The 25,893-nt window shown below is 39.4% G+C and overlaps 1 protein-coding gene and 1 pseudogene across 2 annotated transcripts; one reads left to right on the top strand and one right to left on the bottom strand.

The window, feature by feature from the left end:
• The first annotated feature begins 3,024 nt into the window (after window positions 1-3,024).
• LOC148160556 (uncharacterized) lies at window positions 3,025-4,810 on the top strand. The gene has a single exon (XM_088003952.1). It carries the CDS (start codon window positions 3,025-3,027, stop codon window positions 4,531-4,533), a length of 1,509 nt encoding a protein of 502 aa, XP_087860078.1. The 3' UTR covers window positions 4,534-4,810.
• Window positions 4,811-6,381: 1,571 nt separating this feature from the next.
• Window positions 6,382-15,838, bottom strand: LOC106919558 (protein NLRC3-like; annotated as a pseudogene). The gene is made up of 11 exons (XR_015762382.1): window positions 15,787-15,838; window positions 12,897-13,029; window positions 12,661-12,798; window positions 12,437-12,565; window positions 12,253-12,339; window positions 12,081-12,159; window positions 11,316-11,535; window positions 9,432-11,235; window positions 8,894-9,354; window positions 8,558-8,604; window positions 6,382-8,465 (listed from the first exon to the last, which is right to left on the bottom strand). The product of XR_015762382.1 is annotated as a protein NLRC3-like (transcript).
• Between the last annotated feature and the right edge of the window lie 10,055 nt (window positions 15,839-25,893).

Genomic DNA, 25,893 nt, shown 5'->3' with positions numbered 1-25,893 from the left:
CACAAACAAAGCCCACCCCCCTTATCCATCTGCTGTCGAGCCCCAGCAGAAACTCAGGTTTACTTTTTCAGCCTCTCAAGTTGCTGTGGAAAAATTTTTGCCACCTCTTTTTTGAGTTTACTGAGGTCAGCAGACATTTGTTCCTGCAGTTTCCTTTGGGATCCACCACACATTTTAAACAGGCTGAGGTCGGCTGGACTTTGACTAGGACGTTGCAGCACTGATTCTTTTCTGTTTCAGACTTTCTGTTGAAAACCTACTGCCATGTTTGGGATCATAGTTCTGTTGGTTGGAACCGCCGGTCTTTCACTCTGTTTATGAAGGAGGTAATGGTGCACTTTGACTGAAAACAAGCCAAATCATCACCCCTCCACCACCGTGCCTGGCAGTTGGTATGAGATGAAAACCAAAACCCACAAAAATGAATTTGCAGCATTTTTGTTTTGTGTGCAGAAACTAGTTTTATATAAAACCTTGAGCTGTGTATCTTGAATAAGTAGGTGACAAACTCAATAACCAGATTTCTGGAATGATGTGAGCTGTAACCCTAACCAAGTGTTTTGGTTTTTTTTCAACTTTTTAAAAAATCTTCACAAAACAAGACGGCAAGAAAAAACAGAACATGAATTAACCTAACGTACTATTTATCAATGCATGACATTTAATCTTTAGCTCACAGATTAAAATGCTTTGATCAAAGTCCTTAACATTACTCTTTGTTATTGTCGTTCCTGTAAGCACTTTGGCGCAGTTTTACACCCATTTTTAAAGTGCTATATATAAATAAACTTGACTTCACTTGGCTTGACTCTTGCTCAGCTCTGTTAGCCACAACATCATTTGTATCCCAAGAGCATCCTGAATCTTCAGAAGTTATTTTCAATCAGATAGATCAGAAGTCGTCAATGTTTTTCCCCAAACTGATGGAGGTCAGGGACGGATCAGGTAGGTTGGTAGGTAACGCTAACCGAGGCTTAGTGGAACATAAAACATGCAGCAATACTGAGCATTAAATACAGGTAATTCTTTATTTCATGTTTTTAATTTATACAAGTTTGAATACAGAAGTGATGGCCTCACAAATCCACTGCCATGAACTGTCATGTCAGTGTTGGACTTGAAATGCAGAACTTTTATCATCATGAACAGAATGTGTTCATTTCTGACTGAAATACATTTTATGTCTCGATTCGTCAATGTGATGCATTATATGCCTGAAGATTAAACGGATGTTTTCAAGCCTTTTTCCTGTTATGATTATTTTCTGGCTACAGTTTTTGAAAACTCCGTAAGAACCAAGTTCCTTCCCATCCTGCGACCGTTCCAGCTGCTGCCAGGATTTCCCTGTCCGCCAGTCCAGCAGACAGAAAGAGGCAGATGACTGGATGCAAAGTAGGCACCATCTCTATTATACCCTGCATCTTCATTGGGCTCAGAGCTCCAGACTGTAATGGCCTTTATTTAAACCACTGAGAGACTGCAAAAAACACAAGTTAAACTTTTCAGCATAGATTATATTTAAACATTCAATATTTATTCACAAAAGTTTCTCTTTTCACATTGTAGAATTAAATTACAGTATTAGTGTTATTTTATTTGTCATTTTATCTGATTAAATATTTGAGAAGTGGTATGATTTAAAAATAAAAGCATTGCTTATGTGCACTTAATTTGAAAAGTGAATAAATTCTTTATCATAATTTCCATTAAGTTTATAGAAAGAAAATATTCAGAACAAGTAAAAGTATCCTTTAGACAAACATCTAAGAAAATACAAGGCTAACTGAGTAAATATAAAAAGTTGCTACATTCATATAATTTAACTCATCAACTAAGCACTTCTAGAACTAATCTCTCTTTAAAACCCTCAACAAGATGGATGTTTCTAACATTTTTAATGATCTGAATTTAAATAATCACTAGAAAAACCTCTTGATCAGCTGTTGTAAAGATCTTCTGTAAAAACCTTGTTTAAAATGTTTAACAACTTCATAATGATCTGATACATTCAATATAACATTTCAATGCAGATTGCAGGCCATTTTTTCTAAATAGTTCTGTTTGGTTCATCTTGCTAAACAAGAAGTCAACTATCTTATCTCGACCAGAAACCAAATCCTGGAAATAAAGTCAGTGAAGGTCCAGTAGGTGGTGCAGGCAGCAGCGCCGGATTCATTTTGAGGTGGAGGGGCCATGGGGTGTTTCGTCACCTCTGTTACACACTTGTAATGTCAGGCGCACGCTCTTGTTCAATTGATATGATGGTACCTGTCAATCAATTCAGTGGGTTTGTCGCAATTTGTCCCGAAGTAAACAGTAATCCCCGTATATACATGGGTGTGTTACTGACATCGTGGAGATTCCTTCACACGTCTGCATCCTGGAATAGCACCTGACCCAAACTCTTGCCCGAGTTGTTCTTGAAATCTGCCTTTGAAATACAATCATGAAGCCCTTTTATCCCCAAGGCTCCTGAATGACACAAGACAAGAACTTCTGGGTTCTGGACCTCAATCAAATTATTAGTGCATGGCTGGGTCGCTCTTCTGCTTTTGTTTCTTATGTTTGGTAAAATAGTCAGCATTAAATTGTCTGCGAAAATTAATAAAAATAAATATAATAGGTCACAGACTGTTCCTAGCACTGTGCAATGATTAATACATGAATAATCCTAATGAATTAATTGTAATTAAAAATAATAGTGGATAAAATGCTTCAGAACATTTATACCACAGCAGGTATGGAAAACCACAAAAGCAAAAATTAAATCATATACAAATCTATTAATCTCTCCATGTTAAATAAATAAAAAGTATAACGTTTTATTTAAGTATTTATGTCAGCTTGAGTCATGCAGAGCTGAGCTGATCATTTCCATAGCAACGAGTGCAGTGAGCTCACTGATGAGGTCATAGACGTACATCACAGTAGATGAAAGAAGTTCTAATGCTTGAATTCTGGAATCTCTAAGCATCAGTCAGGATCCAGACATTTCTTGGACTTTGAGATTTGTATACAGCAACAATGTTCGGTTTTGCGACGGCGATTGTTCCCCTGATATTCCCGGTTGGTTGGGGCATTGGATATGCCGTAACCACCGGGATGAAGAAGGTATGTGATCATTTCTTTCCTGGGAAGGATGGCAAAGAAGAAAAGAATCAGACTGAAGAGGAAGATCTATTTTGGACAGGATTTTCATCCAGGTCAACAAAACAAACCGACCCGGCTGGGGAGGTTTGTCCTGAAAAGCCTTTGGACGATGGGACCGCGGACTCCATCTCGTTCTCTGTTCAAGACAGTACAGAGGACGACGGTACTGTCTCTGGACAAACCGACCCGGCTGGGGAGGTTTGTCCAGAGACGATGGTACACCATGGGGGTGAGACAACAGTCGCAGAAAAATCTGACCCGGCTGGGGAAGATTTGTCTGCGGCTGATCTCGCAGCCAAAGCTCTGGGTAAAGAGACAGCCAAAGCTTTGGTTTCCCTGGTCCCATCCTTAAAGAACAGTCCTCTGAAGGGGACGTTCACAGGGACCCTTGAAATACAAAGTTCCCCGGATGGGGAACTTTGTATTGTTGATGACAACAGAGCTTTGCCAAGACAAACACGTCTAAATTTACAGATTTCCGTTGGTGTTGAGGTTTCCAGTTCCCCTATTTCAGTAGATGGCATTGGCTCGGATCTCCCAGATGTAGGGAGGACAGCATCTGCAGGACCCGGACAAGCTGAGGAGAACTTTTTCAAGTTCTCCAATGAGCTCCAGAACAGCTGGGTGAACGTTGCTTTCCAGAGCGTCCTGAACCTGAGCGTCACCAAGCGGTGTCTCGCTCAGGAAAGGATTTTTCTGGAGGCATCGTCCATCCCCAGCTGTGGGAGGCTCATCCACTCAGCTGTCCGTCAGCCCGGCAAACATTTTTGTCAACAAGACCTTTCCCCTGTTCTGATGGAGCTGACGGAGAGGAAGCTACCGTCAGATGTGGGGAAGGACTATGACGTAAAAAGTTTGCTGGAGTCTGTTCTGGTCTGGTTGGACTCGTTTGGCGGCGACACAGATAGACAGATGTATGACAACGACTTCTGCTCTAACTGTGGAGCCACTTCCCTCAGGCTCCTGAACAACGGCGCCATGATTGCTCTTCCACCGATACTATTTTCAACCAGTATATCCATACTGCTGGAGTACTGGTTGGACTTAGCATGCAAGCGCCGTTGTTCAGGCTGCGGGTCACCCTGGCAGAAAAAACACTGTCTGACCGATAACAAGGTCCTGGTGTTTTTTCTGCACAGGGTGACCAGGAGGTACCAAACAAGAGCCACTCAGACCATCGAGGTCCCTGCAGAATGTGGGACGGAGACGTACCACCTGTCCTCCGTCATCTGTGGGGATCCGAAGATGACAGAGTTCTATTGCTACTTAAATAAGGGAGAACGAACCATGAAGGCAGAAAACGAGCATGTCTTCACTGCAGACAGTGACTGCAGTGAAGACATGTACAAGAACGGCTTCATTTATATTTATGAAAAGAACTAAGAACACCAGAGGACAAAAGGCAAAAAGATTTGACAGGAAATCTTTTTTCCTGTTTGCAGGTTTCTCTCCGGGCGCTCCGGCTTCCTGCCACAGTTTGAAATGATCCAGAAAACGAGCATGTCTTCACTGCAGACAGTGACTGCAGTGAAGACATGTGCAACAACGGCTTCATTTATATATATGAAAAGAACTGAGAACACCAGAGGTTAATTTCTCCAGCGCCTCCTCTGGAAGATGGCAAAGGGCCCTTTGGAGAGGAGCTAAAAATATTAACATCGGAAGAAGAAAAGAATCCTAGAAGACCTAATAACCATGTTGAGGCTGGAGAAATGTGACTGGGACCAAACATGTCTGATTTAAACTTATGGGGCAAAAGGTAAAAAGTTTTGACAGGTTTCCTGTTTGCAGGTTTCTCTCCGGGCACTCCGGCTTCCTGCCACAATCTGAAATAGGGGTTGCATCTATTAGTCATGATGTAGTCGACCTTAAAAACATATGTAGTCGTTCAACCCCTAATCTGAAATCTCCACTGAAACGATCCAGTAGGCAGAGGTGGACCATGGAGGCGGGTCCGGTGGGTGGCGCCGGTGCGGGGGGTCCCGTCCCCCAGCAGGAGACTGGACCCAAAAGGCCCAGTCTCCTGCTGGGCGGAGCACTGGGGTTAACACAGGGAGGCGGAGGAGCAGCGGAAGACGATGGTTCTCAGCAACCAGTCAGACCTGGAGCCCGGTGATGCATCCTTCTGAATGATGGAAAAGATGGCTGCTGCTTCTCTGCTGTCATAAAATAGGAAGAGATGTATATGTGCTGTGATGGGATTCAATCTGGGATCACAGGAATATGATCAAAACAAAATCAGTAAAGAGGAATTTATTTGAGAACTTTCACACATCTTTATCAGGGCGCCATCTACTGGGCATACAGAGGATTACTCAAATGAGTTATTTTACTGTGTATTGTACATTTTAAACAAAATGCCTCACATAAAAAGTTTTGAGTTTACAGTGTGGACTCTGCAGTCCAACAGGAAGCAGCTTCACTGCTGAATCCTGCAGTTTGTTACTCAGGTCCATTTATCTGAGACTGGATGACTGAGACCTGAGGATTGAGGCCAGAGCTTCAGTTTCTCTCCAAGACTTTACAACTGCTTTAACTGAGGAAGACATAAAATACCCAAAAGACAAGGTTAAGGCAGTTCTTCATGATTATTATGATTTTTTAAAAGTACCTGCACAGCTTTTTTGGAAGCTTTGATCACTGGCAGAAGCCTAAGAAGGCCCTCCTCTGAAACTGAGTATTTCTTTAAGTTAAACACATCCAGATCACTTTCTGACAGTAGAATGAAAACTACAGCTAAACACTGAGCTGCAGATAAGAAATATGCAGAGACTTTCTGATTTAATGCATTTAACCTCTTCTACTATAGCCTCCTGACTACCAGGAAAAAAATGTTGTCCAATCACCATTTTTTTATTCCACAATCTTTGTAAGGTATTTAGAATACTGAAAACATTTTTTTTTTAAAGTTAGTTTTGAAATATCATGTGTCCACTACAGTGGACATTGGAATCCTATACATTTGAAATTTAACCTTGATGGTTAAATTTCAAATGTATAGCACACATACAGTTTGTGCGCGCATGGTTGTTTTCCTGTCTGTCTCTGTGTTAACCTGCGACAGACTGGCGACCTGTGCAGAGTGAACTCCACCTGTCGCCCGGAACGTTAGCTGGAGAGGCACCAGCACCTCCCGAACCCAATAAGGGACAAGGGTGTAAAAAAAATGGATGGGTGGATGGATGGATACAGAACAAAACAGAAAAATAATTACAAATGTCCACTACAGAGTACAATTTTTCAACTTTTAATACTACGATAAAATACAGCCAAAATAATTCATTGAATGTTTTAATATGTTCCTAAGAGACTTATTTAGAATATTCCAACAAAATTTCAAACCAAAATTTGCATAATAAAATGTTTTATGCACTTACTTTTTCTTTTCCAATAAAATGTGCTTGTACTGATGAACGCCATTTTTCTGAATGAAGAAAAGGAAGGTACAAAAGTCCCTCCCCTTCACATTTGGTATCATTGAAAAGCCCTAAATGTCCGCTGTATATACCAAAAGTAATGAATTCAGTAGTATACAGTGGGTGGGAGATGTTCAAGTTTAGAAATGTCCTCTACAGAGGACAAATTTGAACTACTGGTTGAAATTGTTTAGGCAGTAAAACAGGTTGATGCTCTTTTCTACAGTCAGGTCATCATTTAGCCTTTTCTATGTACTGATCGTTGGTTTTTGGGCTATAGGTTCCCTCTTTATCCAGTCCTCCAACAGTCAGACCAGGCAAAACACTGAAAAACACTGATTTGTTCATAGTGAAAGTCCAAGAACAAAACAAAGGAACAAGTCAAGCAGTCAGTTAGGACTTTGAAAGGCATTCTCCACAGCACACTGAATGGAGTCATTACAAATTTTTCACTCTGCATCAGAGCTGTTTGTTCTTGAACTAACAAGTTAACATCTGACTTGGAGATGTTTAGGTGAACATGAAGAGCAGCCAGAAACTCCTGAACACTCAGATGGACGAAGCAGAACACCTTGTCCTGGTACAGCCCTCTCTCCTCTCTAAAGATCTGTGTGAACACTCCTGAGTACACTGAGGCTGCTCTGATATCGATGCCACACTCTGTCAGGTCTGATGGGACATGATCCTCCTTCTGGGGGTCAGTAAACCCTCTGACCTCTGTCACCATGCCAACACACTGAGGAGGGATCTGATTGGCTGCTGCAGGTCATGTGGTTATCCAGAGGAGAGCAGAGGGAAGCAGTTTCCCCCTGATGAGGTTTGTCAGCAGAACATCCACTGAGCTGGACTCTGTAGCATCAGTCAGGATCTCCTTGTTGTTGAAGTCCAGAGGAAGTCGACTCTCATCCAGACCATCAATGATTTCAGCACATTCAGCTCTTTGAAGGTGAATGGAAATATGAACTGGATGTTCTGGTTGGTTTTGTCTTCAGCCCAGTCCAGAGTGAACTTCTATGTTAAGACTGTTTGCCCAATGCCAGCCACTCCCTTTGTCATCACTGTTCTGATTGGTTGCTATCACTGTTCTGATTGGTTGATCTCTTCCAGGTCAGGCTTCAAAGATGTCATCTTGTCTGATTGTTATTTCTGGTCTGTGTTGTTTCCTGGATGCTGTTTCCATCTGACTGTATGACAGATTGCAGGTCAACATAATAAATGTCATATAAACATTAATCACAACATTTACATCTTGATTTTAATGAGCTAAAACAAAGACAGTCAACTGAGATGCTGATTATGAAATGTTTTGTCTTCACTTAGCACATAAGGTGCAGTGATCTGAAAGTCCAAAAATGTTAGAGTTTTAATCCATTAGCTGACAAAGTGAAATAGAAGAATTAGGAAAAGCTCTAAATGCAGGATAAAGAGCTTCAGTAAACGTGGTGTTGAAGGTGTGAAGGTGGATCAGCTTGTTAGAGGACACTATGTAGAAGGACAGTGTGCCAGATGGATGGTCCAGATAGACTCCTACTCTCCTGGAGACACAGGAAGGTGTTGGGACATCTTTTCTTTTGTTGTTGTGAAACCTAAAATAAGTATTCCCTGAACAGTAAAAACTCCAGGACTTATCATTCCCTCCAAGCAAACAGCTGGAACTTTCTCCTTTCCTGTCGATTCCTTTGTAAGTCACTCCAATGCTCACTGTCCCCTTCCATTCAACCTCCCAGTAATGGCGACCAGTCAGAGCATCGGCACAGAGCAGCTGAACCCAGTGGTCAAACCTCTCTGGATACTCAGTACATTGTTGTTTCTCAGTCATCACTGTGGCCTCTTTGTTGTTGTCAGATAATTTGAGGTTTCTGTGTGCTGTTCTTGAGTCTAGAGTCAGTTTAAGAGCATCTATAATGGAAGAAAGCAACCATAAGTTACGCAATTCAGGAGAAATTCTATTTCATATGGTTTTCAGTGAATTATGGTTTTAACAATCTTACACTTTCTCAGTCCTGCTTGTAGTGTCCATTCTCCACCACAGTCCACTCTGAAAAGGAAATTAGAAGATCTATTTTACTCTTGTTATGCAGAAAACCTATGTTAAAATTGCTCTTTCAATGTGGGGTAGTCTCATATAAGGTTTTTTGTTGTTTTGATTTATTCAACTTCAGTCCATAAGGGCCACTGTTGTACAACTTTAAGATGTCTCTGGTCCAGCATACTTAAGTCAAATTACTCAATGACCCATATGACGGAAGATGTAAAAGTTGAACAGTGGTGGTCGCCTTAGCTTTCAGAGCTGACTCATTACTGACCCCAGACTGTCCTCTCCATACCTCAGTGTCTCCAGTCTCCAGTGTGGATTGTCCAGTCCAGCAGAAAGGAGCTTCACTCCTGTCTCACCTGGATGATTATAGGTCAGGTCCAGGTCTTTCAGATGAGAAGGGTTGGAGGCGAGTGCTGAGGCCAGTGAAGCAAAGCCCTCCTCTGTGATCAGACAGCCTGACAGCCTGTTAAAACAGTGTGCAAGCAAATATAAGGCCTGATTGGAACTAGATTTTAATATTTAAAGAATGTGCTTTGATCTGTGTCATTTTGGGACTTTTTAAGCCAAATGTCTTACCTTAGAAATTCGAGCTTACAGTGTGGACTCTGCAGTCCAGCACACAGCTGCCTCACTCCTGAATCCTTCAGGTCGTTGTTACTAAGGTCTAGTTCTCTCAGATAAGATGACTTGGAGCTGAGGATTGAGGCCAGAACTTCACAACTTTTCTCTGAGAGATTACAACCATCCAGCCTAAAAAGTAAATTGTGTGAGACAGAATATATTATGTTATAGCATAATTCAAAATTGTTTAAAATGTGGTAACTTACAGAGCTGCTTTGGATGTTTTGAGGACTGGCAGTAACCTCAACAGAGACTTCTCTGAAGCAGAATATTTCTTCAGGTCAAACATATCCAGATCTTTTTGTGATGACAGCAAGATGAAGACAAGGGCTGACCACTGACCAGGGGTTAGTTTTTGTCGAGAGAGATTTCCTGTTTTTAGGTAGTTTTGGATTTCCTCCACCAGAGAATGATCTTTCAGTTCATTCAGACAGTGGAAGAGATTTATGCACTTTTCTGGAGATGGATACATTTCAATCTTTTTCTTGATGTAATTAGCTGTTTCCTGGTTGGGCAGAGAATTGCTTCCTATCCATGACAGAAGGCCTTTTAGTAATCTCTGGTTGGTTCCCAGGGACAGACCTAAGAGGAAGCGAAGGAACAAGTCCAGATGTCCATTTGAGCTGTGTAGGGCCTCATCAACTGCATTCTGATAGAAGTTTCCCATTGGAGAAACACCTTTTCTTGTTTCTGAAATCTTAAAGATTTTCTTTTGTTCCTCTAACAAGTTAACATCTGACTTGGAGATGTTCAGGTGAACATGAAGAGCAGCCAGAAACTCCTGAACACTCAGATGGACGAAGCAGAACACCTTGTCCTGGTACAGCCCTCTCTCCTCTCTAAAGATCTGTGTGAACACTCCTGAGTACACTGAGGCTGCTCTGATATCGATGCCACACTCTGTCAGGTCTGATTCATAGAAGATCAGGTTTCCTTTCTGCAGCTGATCAAAAGCCAGTTTTCCCAGAGACTCAATCATCTTCCTGCTCTCTGGACTCCAGAGTGGATCTGTTTCAGATCCTCCATCATACTTGACCTTCTTCACTTTGGTCTGAACCACCAGGAAGTGGATGTACATCTCAGTCAGGGTCTTGGGCAGCTCTCCTCCCTCTCTGGTCTCCATCACATCCTCCAGAACTTCAGCAGTGATCCAGCAGAAGACGGGGATGTGACACATAATGTGGAGGCTTCGTGATGTCTTGATGTGGGAGATGATCCTTTTGGCTTCTTTCTTATCTTTGAATTTCTTTTTAAAGTACTCCTCCTTCTGGGGGTCATTGAACCCTCTGACCTCTGTCACCATGCCAACACACTCAGCAGGGATCTGATTGGCTGCTGCAGGTCTTGTGGTTATCCAGAGGAGAGCAGAGGGAAGCAGTTTCCCCCTGATGAGGTTTGTCAGCAGAACATCCACTGAGCTGGACTCTGTAGCATCAGTCAGGATCTCCTTGCTGTTGAAGTCCAGAGGAAGTCGACTCTCATCCAGGCCATCAAAGATGAACAGAACCTGGAACTTGTCAAATCTGTAGATTCCTGCCTCTTTGGTTTCAGTAAAGAAGTGATGAATCAGTTCCACCAAGCTGAACTTTTTCTTTTTCAGCACATTCAGCTCTCTGAAAGTGAATGGAAATATGAACTGGATGTTCTGGTTGGTTTTATCTTCAGCCCAGTCCAGAGTGAACTTCTGTGTTAACACTGTTTTCCCAATGCCAGCCACTCCCTTTGTCATCACTATTCTGATTGGTTGATCTCTTTCATGTTGGACTCTAAAGATGTCTTCTCTTCTGATTGTTGTTTCTGATCTGTGTGGTTTCCTGTTTGCTGTTTCAATCTGTCTGACCTCATGTTCATCATTGACCTCTCCAGTTCCTCCCTCTGTGATGTAGAGCTCTGTGTAGATCTGGTTCAGGAGGGTTGGACTTCCTGCTTTAGCGATTCCCTCAAACACACACTGGGACTTCTTCTTTAGGTTGGATTTCAGCTTATTTATACAGAGTGGTGCAAACATTTCTGGAAGAACATGAAAGAATATTTAGCAAAGTATAAAGCTAAATGGTAGAACTGTAGCATCCTTGCAAGATTTCTCTTACTGCTGTGCAATAAGTTAGCCAGCTGCTCCTGTTTCATGCTCTTCAGAAAGCAGAGTGTGATATTTAAAAATGCTTCCTTGCTGCTCCTCTTCTGATCTTCATTTGCACCTTGCAAAACCTCATCCTTTTCACTCTGTGAACGTGTTGAACCTAGGTGCAGAACTGCCTGGAACTTCTTCAGCTCACTCTTCACAAATTCACAAATATTGTTCTCAAGTTCCTGAAACAATATTGTTTAAATTAGGGACAACTAAATGGAAATGTAACAGTAAATCAACATTAAATGACATAATGGGTCAATTTGTAATTGAGTTCCCGCTAAGGTATTTTTATCAAAACAAAGCATTTGAAGTGTTGGGCCTCTGACGATTAAAGAGGAAGCTGCTGGGAACATAGAGACTGGTGTAAGAACTGCCTGTCCCACAATGCACTGCATTACGCCATTTTTAGCTTATAAGCAGCAGAAGTTTAACTGTGTGGCAGGTTAACAAATAAATACATCTGATGCCTGTGTGACACTGAACTTTGTGGGGAAATCAGGAAGCGCAGAGATGAACTATTTAAAGGAGTTGGTTTAAATCCATGTAAGGAAGGAGTTTGGTCCTTTCTTTTGTTTCTGGGATTCCCCCTGGCGTCTGACGAGCCTCATCACAATAAGCGTCTTAAGGTGATGTGTTAGAGTCCAGTTTTGGTCTAATGCCTACTGGACTTCCTTCCTGACTTTTCATTATCCCAAGGTGTGAAGTGTGTGTTTCATGTAGAAACCTTGAAGATGAGGGTCAGCTCTGATGCATTCTGGTTTTCCATCTGATCACAGAGCATTTCTGTCCCCTGCTCATCCACTCTGAAGTAAATGACAAAAACACATTTAAACACAGCTAGTTAAGATCTTTAAGATTGTAAATTCTGATTTTTTTGTTACATAGGAGGTACTTGCCCATCTTTGATGTTGAGAGGATAATCCATGGATTTGTCACTCTTCATGGAAATGGAGCCGAGTACTGAGTCGTTCTCTGGAAAATTCCTGGAACAACATTAAGGAAAGAGACTAAGGTCCAGGTTTCAGAGTCTTGTGAAGATCTTATCAGGTCACAATTCTGACATTATGAATGAACTTTCACCTTATTTTAAATGTGTCTTGTTCATCTTTGAAGTTTGCAGGATGGCCAGCAGATTGGTCACTCTTCAGGGAAACTGAGCTGGGATCCGATGTGCATTTCTCTGGAATATTCTTGGAAAAAACACCAAGTCTAAAAAACGAGAATAAGAACGAGAGCTGTTGAGGTAATGTGAGAGATAAATCATTTTCTGCTGGAATTTTATTCTGTGACAAGATTTTTTAAACTAGATTGGGGAAGATATGAACCTTTCCCCATCATCAGATGAGTCGGCTGTTTTAAAGTTTAAAGGATGGCTGACTGGTTGGTCACTTTTCATGGAAACTGAGATGGAATCTGATGTGTGTCTCCTCTCAAGTTGCTTCCTGTCCAAAACCATAAAGATGCAGAATAAGGTTGACGAGTGCAGGCAGCAGATAATCTGTCCCAAGGACTTTATGTAAGAAAGTTAAATGTCTCTCACCTTCTTTCAAAAATGTCCAGTTTGCCTTTAAAGTTCATAGGAAAGTCTGCAGAATGATTGCTCCTCACAGACGCACTGCTGGGTTCAGGAGGCTCTCCTTTTTTCTTTGCAGACCTGATACATAAAAAAGCGTCTGACGAGTTTTAATGTAAATAAAATAAAATTCTAAATTCAAACTCAGCCATGGCAGCTTCTTGTCACTAGATCCAGTTTCTATGTTTGTGTTTGTTGTGAGTTATAGAAATTCCCTGAAGTAAAATCCAGTTTGAAACAATAAATCATTAAACATTCATTAACCTCTTCATGGAAAATGGAAGAAGTGAGAACAATGAACTCAAAGTTGAAATTGTGGTGCCGTTTCCTAATAAAACAGGATATAGACAGAGATTTATGGGAAGAGCCATAAAAGCGATTAAAAAGTAACTCTTACTGCATTATCAGTAACTGTAACAGTTTCTGGTTCAAACTGGATGGTAAGGAATGAAGAGGATTATCTCCAAATCCCAGATTACTAGATAGTTTGAAATGAACACTGCTGGTTGTTCCTGTAGCACCAACTTCAACTCTGTTGAAGATTTGTGGACAATGCTGGAAAACTTACACATTTTCTATATTACTTTGAGTCAAATTACTTTAAGTTTGTGTAAATTTTCTGGGAGCCAACAAAGACACCCAGCGGAGCTGCAGAGATCCAGAGCTCAGGTGTGACAATTTCTTAGTCTGAGTGCAAGTTGAACCTTTTTGGAGGCAGGAAGGAAGCGTTAACTGAATTTAAGTGGAAAATAGATCTTTGTAGAAATCCTAAACCTATCAAACTAAAAGGCAGAGCTTTAATAGAGACTCTTTGTTTCAATGTTTTTAAAATAGATTTTACATAAGATGCAATAAACAAAACAAAGTCCACTTTTCATAAAACTCCACCCCTTGCTGAAGTGTCGCCATCAGGGACAAGATATACTAACAAATAGAAAAACAACACATCTGTTGGTTTACCTGCTCATGTTGGAAACTGCTTGGAGATAAAATGATCAGAGAAGAACCTGAAAGAAAAGTCATGTTGGTGTGAGACATTGGCAGTGCTGAGGCTAAACGGTGAACACACAGGAAGTGGTTCAAAATCCAGTGAAATCTGATCCTGAATTCATCACAGTAGAGAAAAGCAGCATTCAAATGTTAAATACTGACATAAAACAGTATTAAACAGACATTTACCTTTCTGCTCAGCAGTCTGAGTCCTGTTGATCTGACTTCTGCTGCTCTCATTCCCGAACCTTTAGTTTGAGCTGTAAACCCATGAGATCAAAGATCACAGCAATATAAACACACCCATATTAACTGGCTAACATAATACATTTTCCCAAGATAGTGTTACCAAATGGAAGTATTTATAGAGTATTGAGACCTGCCCTGCCCTGTGGTACTCCACAAGTAAGGATTTAACAAAGTTAAGATGAACTCAGGTGATCACCTGCTTCACTGCCTCCATTGGAACCAAACCAGAAAGTGAATCCATTGGTGGAGGAGGAGAAACCAGGAGCTGCTTTCTGAGTCTGGTGAGTTCAGTCCTCAGGTCCCTGGATGCAGCACGTTTAAATGTGACGGCATGTTCCCCCCACTGAGGGAAATGAATAGAAAATAACATTTTGATGTTTGCAGAAATGGGAACTTAAGATTGGAAATTACATTATATGTGCTGCTGTATGAGGGCCTTAGAAAAGTACTGTTGGACCTTAAATAACCAGCATTTAAGGTTTTTACCTTTAATACTGGACCCACCTCAGCACACAGATCCAGCATCAATGCTCTACATGGATTATAAGCCAGTCATCACCATGAGCCAGAAGATGTTGATCCCTGAAAACATGCCCTCCTGATTCTCCCTTTTACGTCTTCCAGCAGCAACAACTCATCCATTGTGCAGCATTTCGCCAAGCGTCACAACAGATTTAGATGTTTATATACATCACTGTCTTAAACCTCATCACGCATGAGATGGAAGCAGACATAAGGCAGATTTTAAATCTTTGCAAGTTGACTGAAGCAGAGCATTGTTATATTAATAGTTCTAAAAAAAAAACAGACACTGTAGAAATTAATGTTCATGTTATTCAACCATAAAATTATGACATGAATGAGTTTGAGAAACTTTTATCTTGTCAGTTCAGATGTAGCTGCTAAACTTCCCACCAGCTGCTGGCAGAAATGTCTTTCTGCTCTAACCTGCTAAAAGTTTCATCACACATCTTGTTCCTTTCTCCAGAAACTTCAGGAAATAAATAAAGCTCAGAGACGCCATGTTTCTTTGGCTCCTGCTGTAAGCAGTCTGAAAGGCAACAGAAAAAATGTGACATTCAGATTCTTCCAGTTTTATAATGGATGAATTAAGGGAGACAAATTAATCCAGGATTATAAATTAACAAAATGGGTTTTAGCCTTTAATCTACATTTATGAAATTAGTCTTATTTGAAAGGACATTTAATGTTGTTCCAAATTATATTATTTCTACTCCTGGAAACATTTATACCTAATGAAAATAATACCATTTACAGTCTTAGCATAAAATGGAAAGAATCACATGGAAAATCTGATTGGCTGCATTAAGATTGCATTTCTGAGCTTGGCAAATTATTAAAACCAAACATAAACAAAGTATTTATTGTCCACAGCTTGAAAATTGACCACTGCGCTCTGAAAACACTCAAAAACGACTTTGATAGAATGATTGTTTTTATTGTGGCCTGTTGTGGGATTTAAATTGTTTTTTTAGACGCAATTTTCTACAGTTGTGTAGAGTGGAAACATTTCTTAAAATTCTCGGTAGAAAGAAATTTAAATCTGCCAGAAGTATGAATGATTTAGGATATAAATGAACATTTCAATAAGACTTACGGTCGAACCTAACTGGCCATCTAGAGTTGTAGAAGTTGCACACCGTGCGCATCGGAACAGCACACACATTAGGTGGGTGCAGCACTCGGCAGTCGACTGGAAAGAAGAAAGTGCTAATTGGAATAAGCAGCAACTCTGACGGAGCGTGGTTCGGTCACGAGAAGCTAAGAAGTGGAAGAGCGGTTTAAAGGCATAATCTGGACTGTGAGTGGACTAAGATGGCTAGTAGTAGTGGAGGGTGCTCAGAGGATGAAGGAATGGAAACAAGTTGGTCGGTGGTAGAAAATAAGAAAGGGGGAGGAGGAAAAGATAAGGGCAAGAAAGGGATAAATACAGGAAAAAGATCTCTCGAAGATGAGGAGGAAAACGTCGAGACACGAAAGAAAGTAATGATGGAGGAGTTCAAGGTAATTTTGAAATTCAGACCTGGGCAGGATTTGACAGGAGTGAGTCCAATCACGCTATCTATTGGTTTAAAGAAAGTAATTGGAGAGGTGGAATTAGCTAAAGTGCTAAGAGATGGAAGCCTGTTGATTATCTGTAAAAATGCTGAACAAAAGAACAAAGCGTTAAAAATACAGTCGATCTGTAAAAGAGAAGTAATGGAGAGGAAAATAATGGGAGAAGAGAGAGGAATAAAAGGGGTAATATCAGGGATTCCATTAGGAGAAAACTTGGATGAGTTAAAGAAAATCATAAAAGGAGAAGTGACAAATATCAGACGACTGCAGGCTTTTAGAAATGGAGAAAGAGTGGATAGCACTTCTGTGCTATTAGAGTTTAAAGGAAAAGAAAAACCAGATAAAATAATGATTGGATATTTGAGTTTCAGTGTCAGGAATTATATTCCTCCACCGATGAGATGCTACAAGTGTCAGAGATATGGACACACAGCAAAAGTATGTAATGGGAAGCAAAGATGTGGTAGGTGTGGAGGAGAACATTCTTATGGGGAGTGTGGAGAGAAGCCGATAAGATGTTGCAACTGTGGAGGAGATCATACTGCAGCATATGCAGGGTGTATGGTGAGGAAAGAAGCAGCAGAAATTCAAAAACTAAAAACAGAGAAGAGAATGTCATATGCAGAAGCAGTAAAGGAGGTGAAAAGTGCAGGGGTAAATCAAAGAGCAAAAGTAGAAAAGAAGATGATAGATAAAAGTCAAAATAATGTCACGTTAGAAAAACTGATCCCGTTCTTAGCCTACATTATAAATTGTTCAGAACAAGCGAGGACTAAAACTGAAAAAATTAAAATAATAGTGAAAGCAGCAGTAAGATTCTTTAATGTCACGGATTTATCATGGGAAAGAATTCAGGATGAACTCAGACAAGGAGAGGGATCAGGTGAAAATGAAGCAAATCAAATAGTCATATAATTTTAATATTACAATGGAATGCTAGAAGTCTAATTGCTAATGGTCAAGAGTTTAAAGGTTTTATTGATAGGTTAAAGGAGAAACCAGATGTAATTTGTATTCAAGAAACTTGGTTAAAACAAACATTACAGTTTAGTATTAGTGGGTATTCAACTATAAGAAGAGATAGAGGAAATGGAAATGGAGGAGGATGTGCTATATGTATAAAAGAAAAGATAAAATTTATTAAGATACAATTGGACACGGAATTAGAGATTCATGGAATTAAAGTGTGGACAAAAAATGGAAGTATAGTAATTATAAATTATTATAATCCTTGTAAGAAAATAGATAAAGCAAAGATAGAAAATATAATTAAACACAGGGGAGAGAAGCTAATATGGTGTGGGGATTTTAACGCACACAGCACTTTATGGGGTGAGAAAGATGATTATAATGGGGGAATTTTAGAAGGAATAATTGAGGAAAAAGAATTGGTAGTATTAAATAATGGGGAAGGAACTCGGTTGGATATGATTAGTGGTAAGGAATCTGCCATTGATCTCACTCTAGTATCGCAAGGTATGGCAGATAGTTGTAAATGGAAAATAAATAAAAATAGTACAATAGGCAGTGATCATTATCCAATATTTACTGAAGTTGAGTTAGATACGGAAAAAGAACAGGTAAATAGTCAAGGAAGATGGAGGTTTAAAGATGCTGATTGGAGGAAATATAAAGATATAAGTGAAAATAGATTGATAAATATAGATATAAATAAATCAATAAACGAATTAAATTTAGAAGTTTGTAAGAGTATTATTGAAGTAGCAAAAGAAGCAATCCCAAAAGGTAAAGGGATTAAAAAGAAAAGAATAGTCCCTTGGTGGAATATAGAATGTACAATGGCAATTAAAGCAAGGAATAAGGCTTTTAAAACACTTAAAAAAGATGTCAGTTTCCAAAACCTAATTAGTTATAAGAGGAAACAAGCAGAAGTCAGGAGGAAGATTAGAAATGCGAAAAAGTTTTATTGGAGTAAATATTGTGAATCATTAGGAAAAACTACAGCATTAGATAGAGTATGGAATACAATTAAGAAAATGTCAGGAAAGTCAAAGGAATACAATTTTTCAATACTGAAAAATAATGGAAATATGATTATAGAAGATAAAGATAAGGTAGAATTATTAGTAAAAGTTTTAGCTAAAGTGCATAGTAATGAAAATCTTAGTAAAAAAGAGAAAGAAGGAAGAGAATTAACGATGAGAAAATATAATGAAAGGATAAATGAGGAAATGGTTGATAATGATACTATAAATATGAAGTTTTCAATGACAGAGTTAAATAAAGCATTAAAGAATACAAAAAATTCAACACCAGGGGAGGACCAAATAAATTATGTTATGCTTAAAAACTTGAGTGAAAGGAGTAAATTAGTTTTACTAAAATTATATAATAAAATATGGGAAGAAGGAACTTTGCCAGATAAGTGGAAAGAATCAATTATTATTCCTATCTGTAAACCAGGTAAGGATCCTCAGTTAACTGAAAGTTACAGGCCAATAGCTTTAACATCTTGTGTCGGAAAAGTAATGGAGAGGATGGTGAATAATAGATTAATGTACTTATTAGAATCGAGAGAAAAAATAAAATCATATCAATATGGCTTCAGGAAAGGAAGAAGTACAACAGATCCTATGGTACAGCTTGAACATGAAATCAGAAAAGCACAGGTGAATAAAGAGGTTTTAATGGCAGTGTTCTTGGATATTGAGAAGGCATATGACATGTTATGGAAGGAAGGTTTACTGATTAAAATAGGGTTAAGAGGTAAAATTTATAATTGGATTAAAGATTATTTTTTAACTGATAGAAGTATAAGAGTTAAAATAGGAAATGAAGTAAGTTCAAAATATTTAACTGAAAATGGCACTCCTCAAGGTAGTATTATAAGTCCAATGTTATTTATAATAATGATTAATGATATTTTTAGTAAAATCGAAGGTAAGTTTGGAATGACTTTATATGCGGATGATGGTCTTATTTGGAAACGGGGAAGAAATATAAAATTTATAAATTATAAAATGCAAGAAGCGTTAGGTAAAGTAGAAGATTGGGCGCTAGAGTGGGGATTTCGAATTTCAAGTTCAAAATCTAAATTTGTTAACTTCACTAAGAGGAAGGTAGGTGCTAATATAAAATTAAAAATGTATGATAAGGAAGTAGAAAGGGTAGATAAATTCAAATATTTAGGTTTATGGTTCGATAAAACGCTTACATGGAAAATACATATTAGTAAAATAATAGAGAGAAGTAAAAAAATATTAAATATCATGAGGTGTTTAAGAGGCAAAGAATGGGGAGCAGGTAGGAAAACTTTGAAAATATTATATATTGGACTTATTAGATCGGTAATAGATTATGGATGTGTGGTATATAATTCTGCCTCAAGTAACTTATTAAAAGAAATAGATAAAATACAGTATCAAGCGTTAAGAATTTGCTGTGGGGCAATGAAGACGACACCAGTGTCAGCACTACAGGTAGAAATGGGGGAAATGCCATTGGAGTTAAGAAGGAAACAATTAGGAGTAGGGTTTTGGGCAAACGTAAAAGGGCATAAAAAAAGTTATCCTATAAATAATATATTACAACCATGCCAAGAAAGTGTTAAGAATGTAAATGTAAATAGTTTTGGATGGATAATAAATAAAGAAATAAAGGAAATAGGATTAAATCAATGTTTAATTAGCCCGGTCGTGGATTTTTCATGTAATCCGCCTTGGATACAAAAAGAGATGAAAGTTGATTTAACATTGTTGGAAGAAGGAAGACAAACGGTAGAAGGAGAGGTGGAAAGATACATAAGAAGGGTATATGGAGAATACTTACAAATATACACAGATGCATCAAAAATGGTAAATGATAGAGTAGGGATAGCATTTATAATTCCAGATTTAAACATTATGGAAAATAAAAGATTAACGGATAGTTTGAATGTATACACAGGAGAGTTACTGGCTATTTCAATGGCGTTAAAATGGAGTGAAGAATTAAGCGAAAAGAAAGTGTTAATTTGTTCTGATTCAAGTAGTGCATTAATAAGTATTATGGAACAAGAGTCAGAAGCAAGACAAGACATTCTGATAGATATAAATAAATCAATACATAAAATGGGAAAAAATGGATCTACTGTTAAATTTATTTGGATTCCGGCTCATACTGGAATAGTTGGAAATGAATTAGCAGATACATTTGCAAAGAGTGCGAGTAAGAGAAATGAAGTTGAACTGGAAGTTAAGTATAGTAAAAATGAGATAAGGAGTATAAGTAAAATATATTACAAGAAGAAGTGGCAGGAACAATGGGAGGGTGAAAAGAAGGCAAGGTTTTATTATAATATTCAAAAAAAAGTGGGGGAGTGTAGAAAAGAAAATAGGAATAAACAAGAGGAAGATATTATATCTAGGTTAAGATTTGGACATGTAGGGTTAAATAGTACTTTGAAAATAATAAATAAACATAGTACGGGGTTATGTAATTTTTGTGGAAAGTTGGAAACAGTTATACATATTTTTATGGAATGTAATAAATATAATCTAGAAAGAGAGGAATTAGTAGAAGAGTTAAATAGGAATAAAGTTAAATTAAATATTAGAGATCTGCTACAAAAATCATCTGGAGATGTGGTTTTTAATTCCGTGTTTAGGTTTCTTAGAAAAACAGGTCTAATAGGGAGATTATAGGGATTAGACATCTGGTTCATACTCCAGTCCAGAAGGTGGCGGTAATGCACCTGAAAGTTGTTTGCCAACCGCCATAAAACAAAAAGAAGAAGAAGAAGAAGAACTGGCCATCTAGTGGATGCACAATGAATTGAAAATAAAACGTAAACTTTGAGCTTTGGGTGGGTTGGAAGAATGGGCTCTTTGCACCTCAGCTTCCGCGTTCGGGGTAAAGCGGCTGGATTGTTTCCGATCCAATACAAATATCATTTACATTAGGTGCTTGCAGTGCTTGGCCAAGGTTTGTACATCGATCCGAAGCCCCAACAAGTCAGCTGGAGAAAGGTTTTAAGATGTTCGCCTCGTTATACATTCACTGACACGAAGGTGAGTTTTACTTAAACTTTGTGGCTAACATTAACGTTAGCTTATGCTAGTAGGCAATATTCTCGGACATTGTTCTTGTAAAATGTGCTATTTAAGTATCTAAACATTCTAACGGACAATGTATTTATCTTATTTTCAAGTATATTATGTGTGTTTATTGTCGTTAGTGTCACAGACTAACGGGGAGTTTTTACTTATGAAGCCTGACGGAGCTCAACAAGCCTCATAGCTTGACAGTAGCGCAGCTCTGGTGTCAGAGATCTGGTTCAGCTGTTCAGGTTCAAAGTTGCTGCTTTTAGAAAAATATGACCGTGTTGCTTCATGTCTCCGTGTTATTTCGTTTTATTACCTTTGCGTGTTTCTTGTGAAGAGCTCAGATAGGACGGTGTTTACAGCAGTATGTACAGGCGGATCAGTTGCTCGGCTGTCTGGCTCTGGTCTGCTCTCTCGTTCCCATAAACTCTTTCAGGCTGAATATAGAAGTGATTCCATGGAAATAACTCAGGGAAGCTCCTTTATTTACCATCCGTATCCCCGGTAGTTTTAGGCTGATCCAGAGTGAAGTGAAGGCTGCAAACTTTGCTGTGCGGCGTTAGCTGGTAGCGACAGATATTTACAAGCCAGGATCGCTTGGAAATTAACGAAAACTTAAAAGCCCATTATATTAGGAAGACAACAATGTTAATAGTATTGTTTTTTTGCATCTGAAATACGACTTGGTCTTTTCTACCAGTCATGGTAACTGTTGTAGCTCTGTTTTATGGCACTGCGCATGCGCGAACTGCACCATCGTTACACACCCTTAATCTGTGGAGATTCCAGCAGGGCCGAGCGCAAATCGTGACACCGCACCTACTACTGGCACTTCCGGTGGCAGGTCTGACACCTGCCACAAGTGCCACTGCTTTCGGGACTAGCTGCCAGAGTTGCCACTGCTTTCGGCTGACTTCGGCTGACCTCGGCACCTCGTACTGGCACTTCCTCTGACACCTGCCATTAGTGCCACTGTTTTCGGGTCTAGCTGTCAGTGTTGCCACTGACTTAGGCAAATCGACTACATATCCCATGATGCTTTATTACTAGTAGAAGAAGAACTTAGACAGACGAAGAAGACAGAATTTAATAAGAGTTTTTTTTCGCAGAAATACTTATGTTAGCTGAATTCCTACACGTTTTGTATATCATGTATGATTCGTTCATCCTATTTATTCACTAAAGTTCATCTGAATAATCCAGCCGACTCCTTTCGTCTTTGAATTAATCAAATACACAGCAGGTATCAGGGATGCCATTGGTTTCGGCACCTTTGTAACAGCTGAGTCTGGCTTCCACTAGAGCTGCTGTTAGGTGTCCAGGATGTTTCAGAGCTGTCACAACTGGTGCCGATGTTTTGGGGGATGGCAATGACAGTTTTTTGAAAACGTGTTACTTATAATGCGTATTTATTAAAAAAAATTCAATGGTAATTGGTTATTTATCCATTTAACACTTTGAATATTTTTGACTGAGTTTAATTCAAGCAAGATGGCCAATTGAATATACTATAAAGTGTCACTATTACAGTGGAACCTGTCACTATGTTCAAGGACACATCTGGTTAATCACACATCACTGATAGTTAATAGGACTTTTTACTTAATCAAAATGACATTCAACCCTTGCCCATGTTTATATCGCAGAACAATGGCTGACATAGTGCAACAGGAAGCCAAATGTTGCAACTGGATAATAGTAATAATAATCAGACTCTGTATAACGTATATTGTAGAAATTAATAAAGTTTGAAAAATAAATTTAAGCTTAATGATCATAATTTCTCATGGAGGAATAATAAGTTATTTGATCCTGATGTAGTAAATTCACACGTTGACTAAACATTAATTTTACAGTAGACTTCAAATTGCTGTTCAAAGTATTTACATACAATGGCTAATAAATATTGACAAATCAATTACTATTAATATACTTTGTGACATAAACTTGAAAAAATGTTGAAACATATCTGCCAAATAAAATAATATGTAAGCAGCACAATTTTCTTTGAAAAAAGCATTTTCATCTTAAGTATAACCCAAAGTAATTTTTATTTCCAAAAATATGTAACAATCTTGTTCTTAATGCTGCTTAGGATTCACACATTGTCAAATTTTTTGAGGTGTAAATACTTTGTGTTTTGACTTATCAATATTCAATATTGGTGTAAAAAAATTTGAAGGTGGTTTAACTTGAAAGTGAAAGTCCTGCTGCCTTGAAAATGCTGTTGAAATGCATTTTGTAGCTCAGATTTTAGTCATTTTCTCATCTTTGAATAAGAAAACTTTGAAGACAATGAACAGAACCAGAAACAAACACAGAGAAGCAACCTTCATGTATGCCACACAAATCTGTAATAAACTTGACAAATAATGAAAAATAGTGGGGATTAAATTTAATAAATAAAAACAAGTAATAACTATTTAAAAATGGTTAACAGGCATTTTTGGAAAATTATGATAACATATTTCTTTTTTTAAAAATTGCATTATCTTAACAAAAAACAATGAAAGTTATAGTGGCTGCCTGGTCTATTAGATAATAGACCAGGCAGCCACTATAACTTATGACATCCTGTGCACCGTCATGGAACCATGCTGAACATAATGTCACTCTGGAATTGTCAATATCTCATGTTGCCACTGTCACAAATATTAACTAATAAGTCAATATTAGTGAACTTACCCGGTTTAATAATCAATAGCATTATATTAAGGTCATTGTATGAAAATAATTATAATCCGGAATTGACAGGAGCTTGTCAGCACTGACATACCATGGCAACCGAGTGTCAGTTGTAGTGGTAGGTACCTAGTGGCAGCTATTATCAGCTGTTGCAGAAGAGGTCCCATCTGACAGTGCAGGAGTTGTCTTTCTCTGTTTAAGTCTGAACACCGGCTGTATATTTAAATATGTATGAGAATTATGTTGTAATTAAGATATATTTTATTTCTATTTGTTTGAACTAAAGTTATTCATATGCTACATTCTGTCTGAAACAGATAGAGAATGAGGTTAGCAGCCTGTGGCACCCATGGCCACCTTACTTGTGCCACCTTACCCAGTGGTAAGGTGGCACAAGTGGCACCTTACCCAGAAGCCCGTGGCACAAGTGACAGCTTATGGCAACTGTCAACATGTTTTCAATGAGGCTGTTTATTGGAAACTGAAATTTGAGACTGTATAAAAAATAGACCAGGGCATATTTGCTTTTTTAAGGGAACAGAATACTTAAGAGGAAATGCAATACTTTGTGACAGATCCACCATTATTTTCATTAATTATAAATTCATTCATATTAAATCTGACACAGAAGCTGTCACCAAAGAATATTCTATTCCTATTCTATTGTTTTCCCCACTAAGCATATTTAAATATGCTGAAGTATGTATAATACAATTAAAAATACTTTAAAAATACAACTGTTTATAAATATGGCTGCATGTATAAGGTTTCCAGTAACAAAACACCGTATTATGAAAGATTAAATGTTCAAATACGTCATTGTGCCTGTTAAACATATAACGCTGAGTGGAGCGGTCGAACGCTATAAGATGGCCGCCCTAAATCTCGTCAGCAAAAATAGGCGAGAGCGGTCCGTGAGGCGTGGGAGGTGCCAGTATGAGGTCGTGGCAACCCTTGGAAGGTGCCGAAGTCAGCCGAAGTCAGCCGAAGTCAGTGGCAACACCGACAGCTAGACCCGAAAACAGTGGCACTAATGGCAGGTGTCAGCGGAAGTGCCAGTACGAGGTGCCGAGGTCAGCCGAAGTCAGCCGAACGCAGTGGCAACTCTGGCAGCTAGTCCCGAAGGCAGTGGCACTTGTGGCAGGTGTCACACCTGCCACCAGAAGTGCCAGTACGAGGTGCCGAGGTCAGCCGAAGTCAGCCGAACGCAGTGGCAACTCTGGCAGCTAGTCCCGAAGGCAGTGGCACTTGTGGCAGGTGTCAGCGGAAGTGCCAGTAAGAGGTGCCGAGGTCAGCCGAAGTCAGCCGAACGCAGCGGCAGCACTGGCAGCTAGTCCCGAACGCAGTGGCACTTGTGGCAGGTGTCAGACCTGCCATCGGAAGTGCCAGTACGAGGTGCCGAGGTCAGCCGAAGTCAGCCGAACGCAGTGGCAACTCTGGCAGCTAGTCCCGAAGGCAGTGGCACTTGTGGCAGGTGTCAGCGGAAGTGCCAGTAAGAGGTGCCGAGGTCAGCCGAAGTCAGCCGAACGCAGTGGCAACTCTGGCAGCTAGTCCCGAAGGCAGTGGCACTTGTGGCAGGTGTCAGACCTGCCATCGGAAGTGCCAGTACGAGGTGCCGAGGTCAGCCGAAGTCAGCCGAACGCAGCGGCAGCACTGGCAGCTAGTCCCGAACGCAGTGGCACTTGTGGCAGGTGTCAGACCTGCCACCGGAAGTGCCAGTAGTAGGTGCGGTGTCACGATTTGCGGTAATTCTTCCTTATCGTATTTCGTGTCTTTTCTTCAAGGTTGTATTTGAGCCCGTTGTTTTGATGTTCTAGAGCAGACGGACGAGTTGATTGATGAATATCTTTAGTTTGAGTTCTGTGAAGTCCTCTTTAAACTGTCTGTGTTACTATATTTACCCCGGAAGTCCGTCTATA

This window comes from Poecilia mexicana, unplaced genomic scaffold (assembly GCF_051168715.1).
Source record: "Poecilia mexicana isolate PSO_F unplaced genomic scaffold, ASM5116871v1 scaffold_2, whole genome shotgun sequence".
In the NCBI taxonomy this organism is placed as follows: Eukaryota; Metazoa; Chordata; class Actinopteri; order Cyprinodontiformes; family Poeciliidae; genus Poecilia; species Poecilia mexicana.
This window is presented reverse-complemented; position numbering and strand designations above follow the sequence as displayed.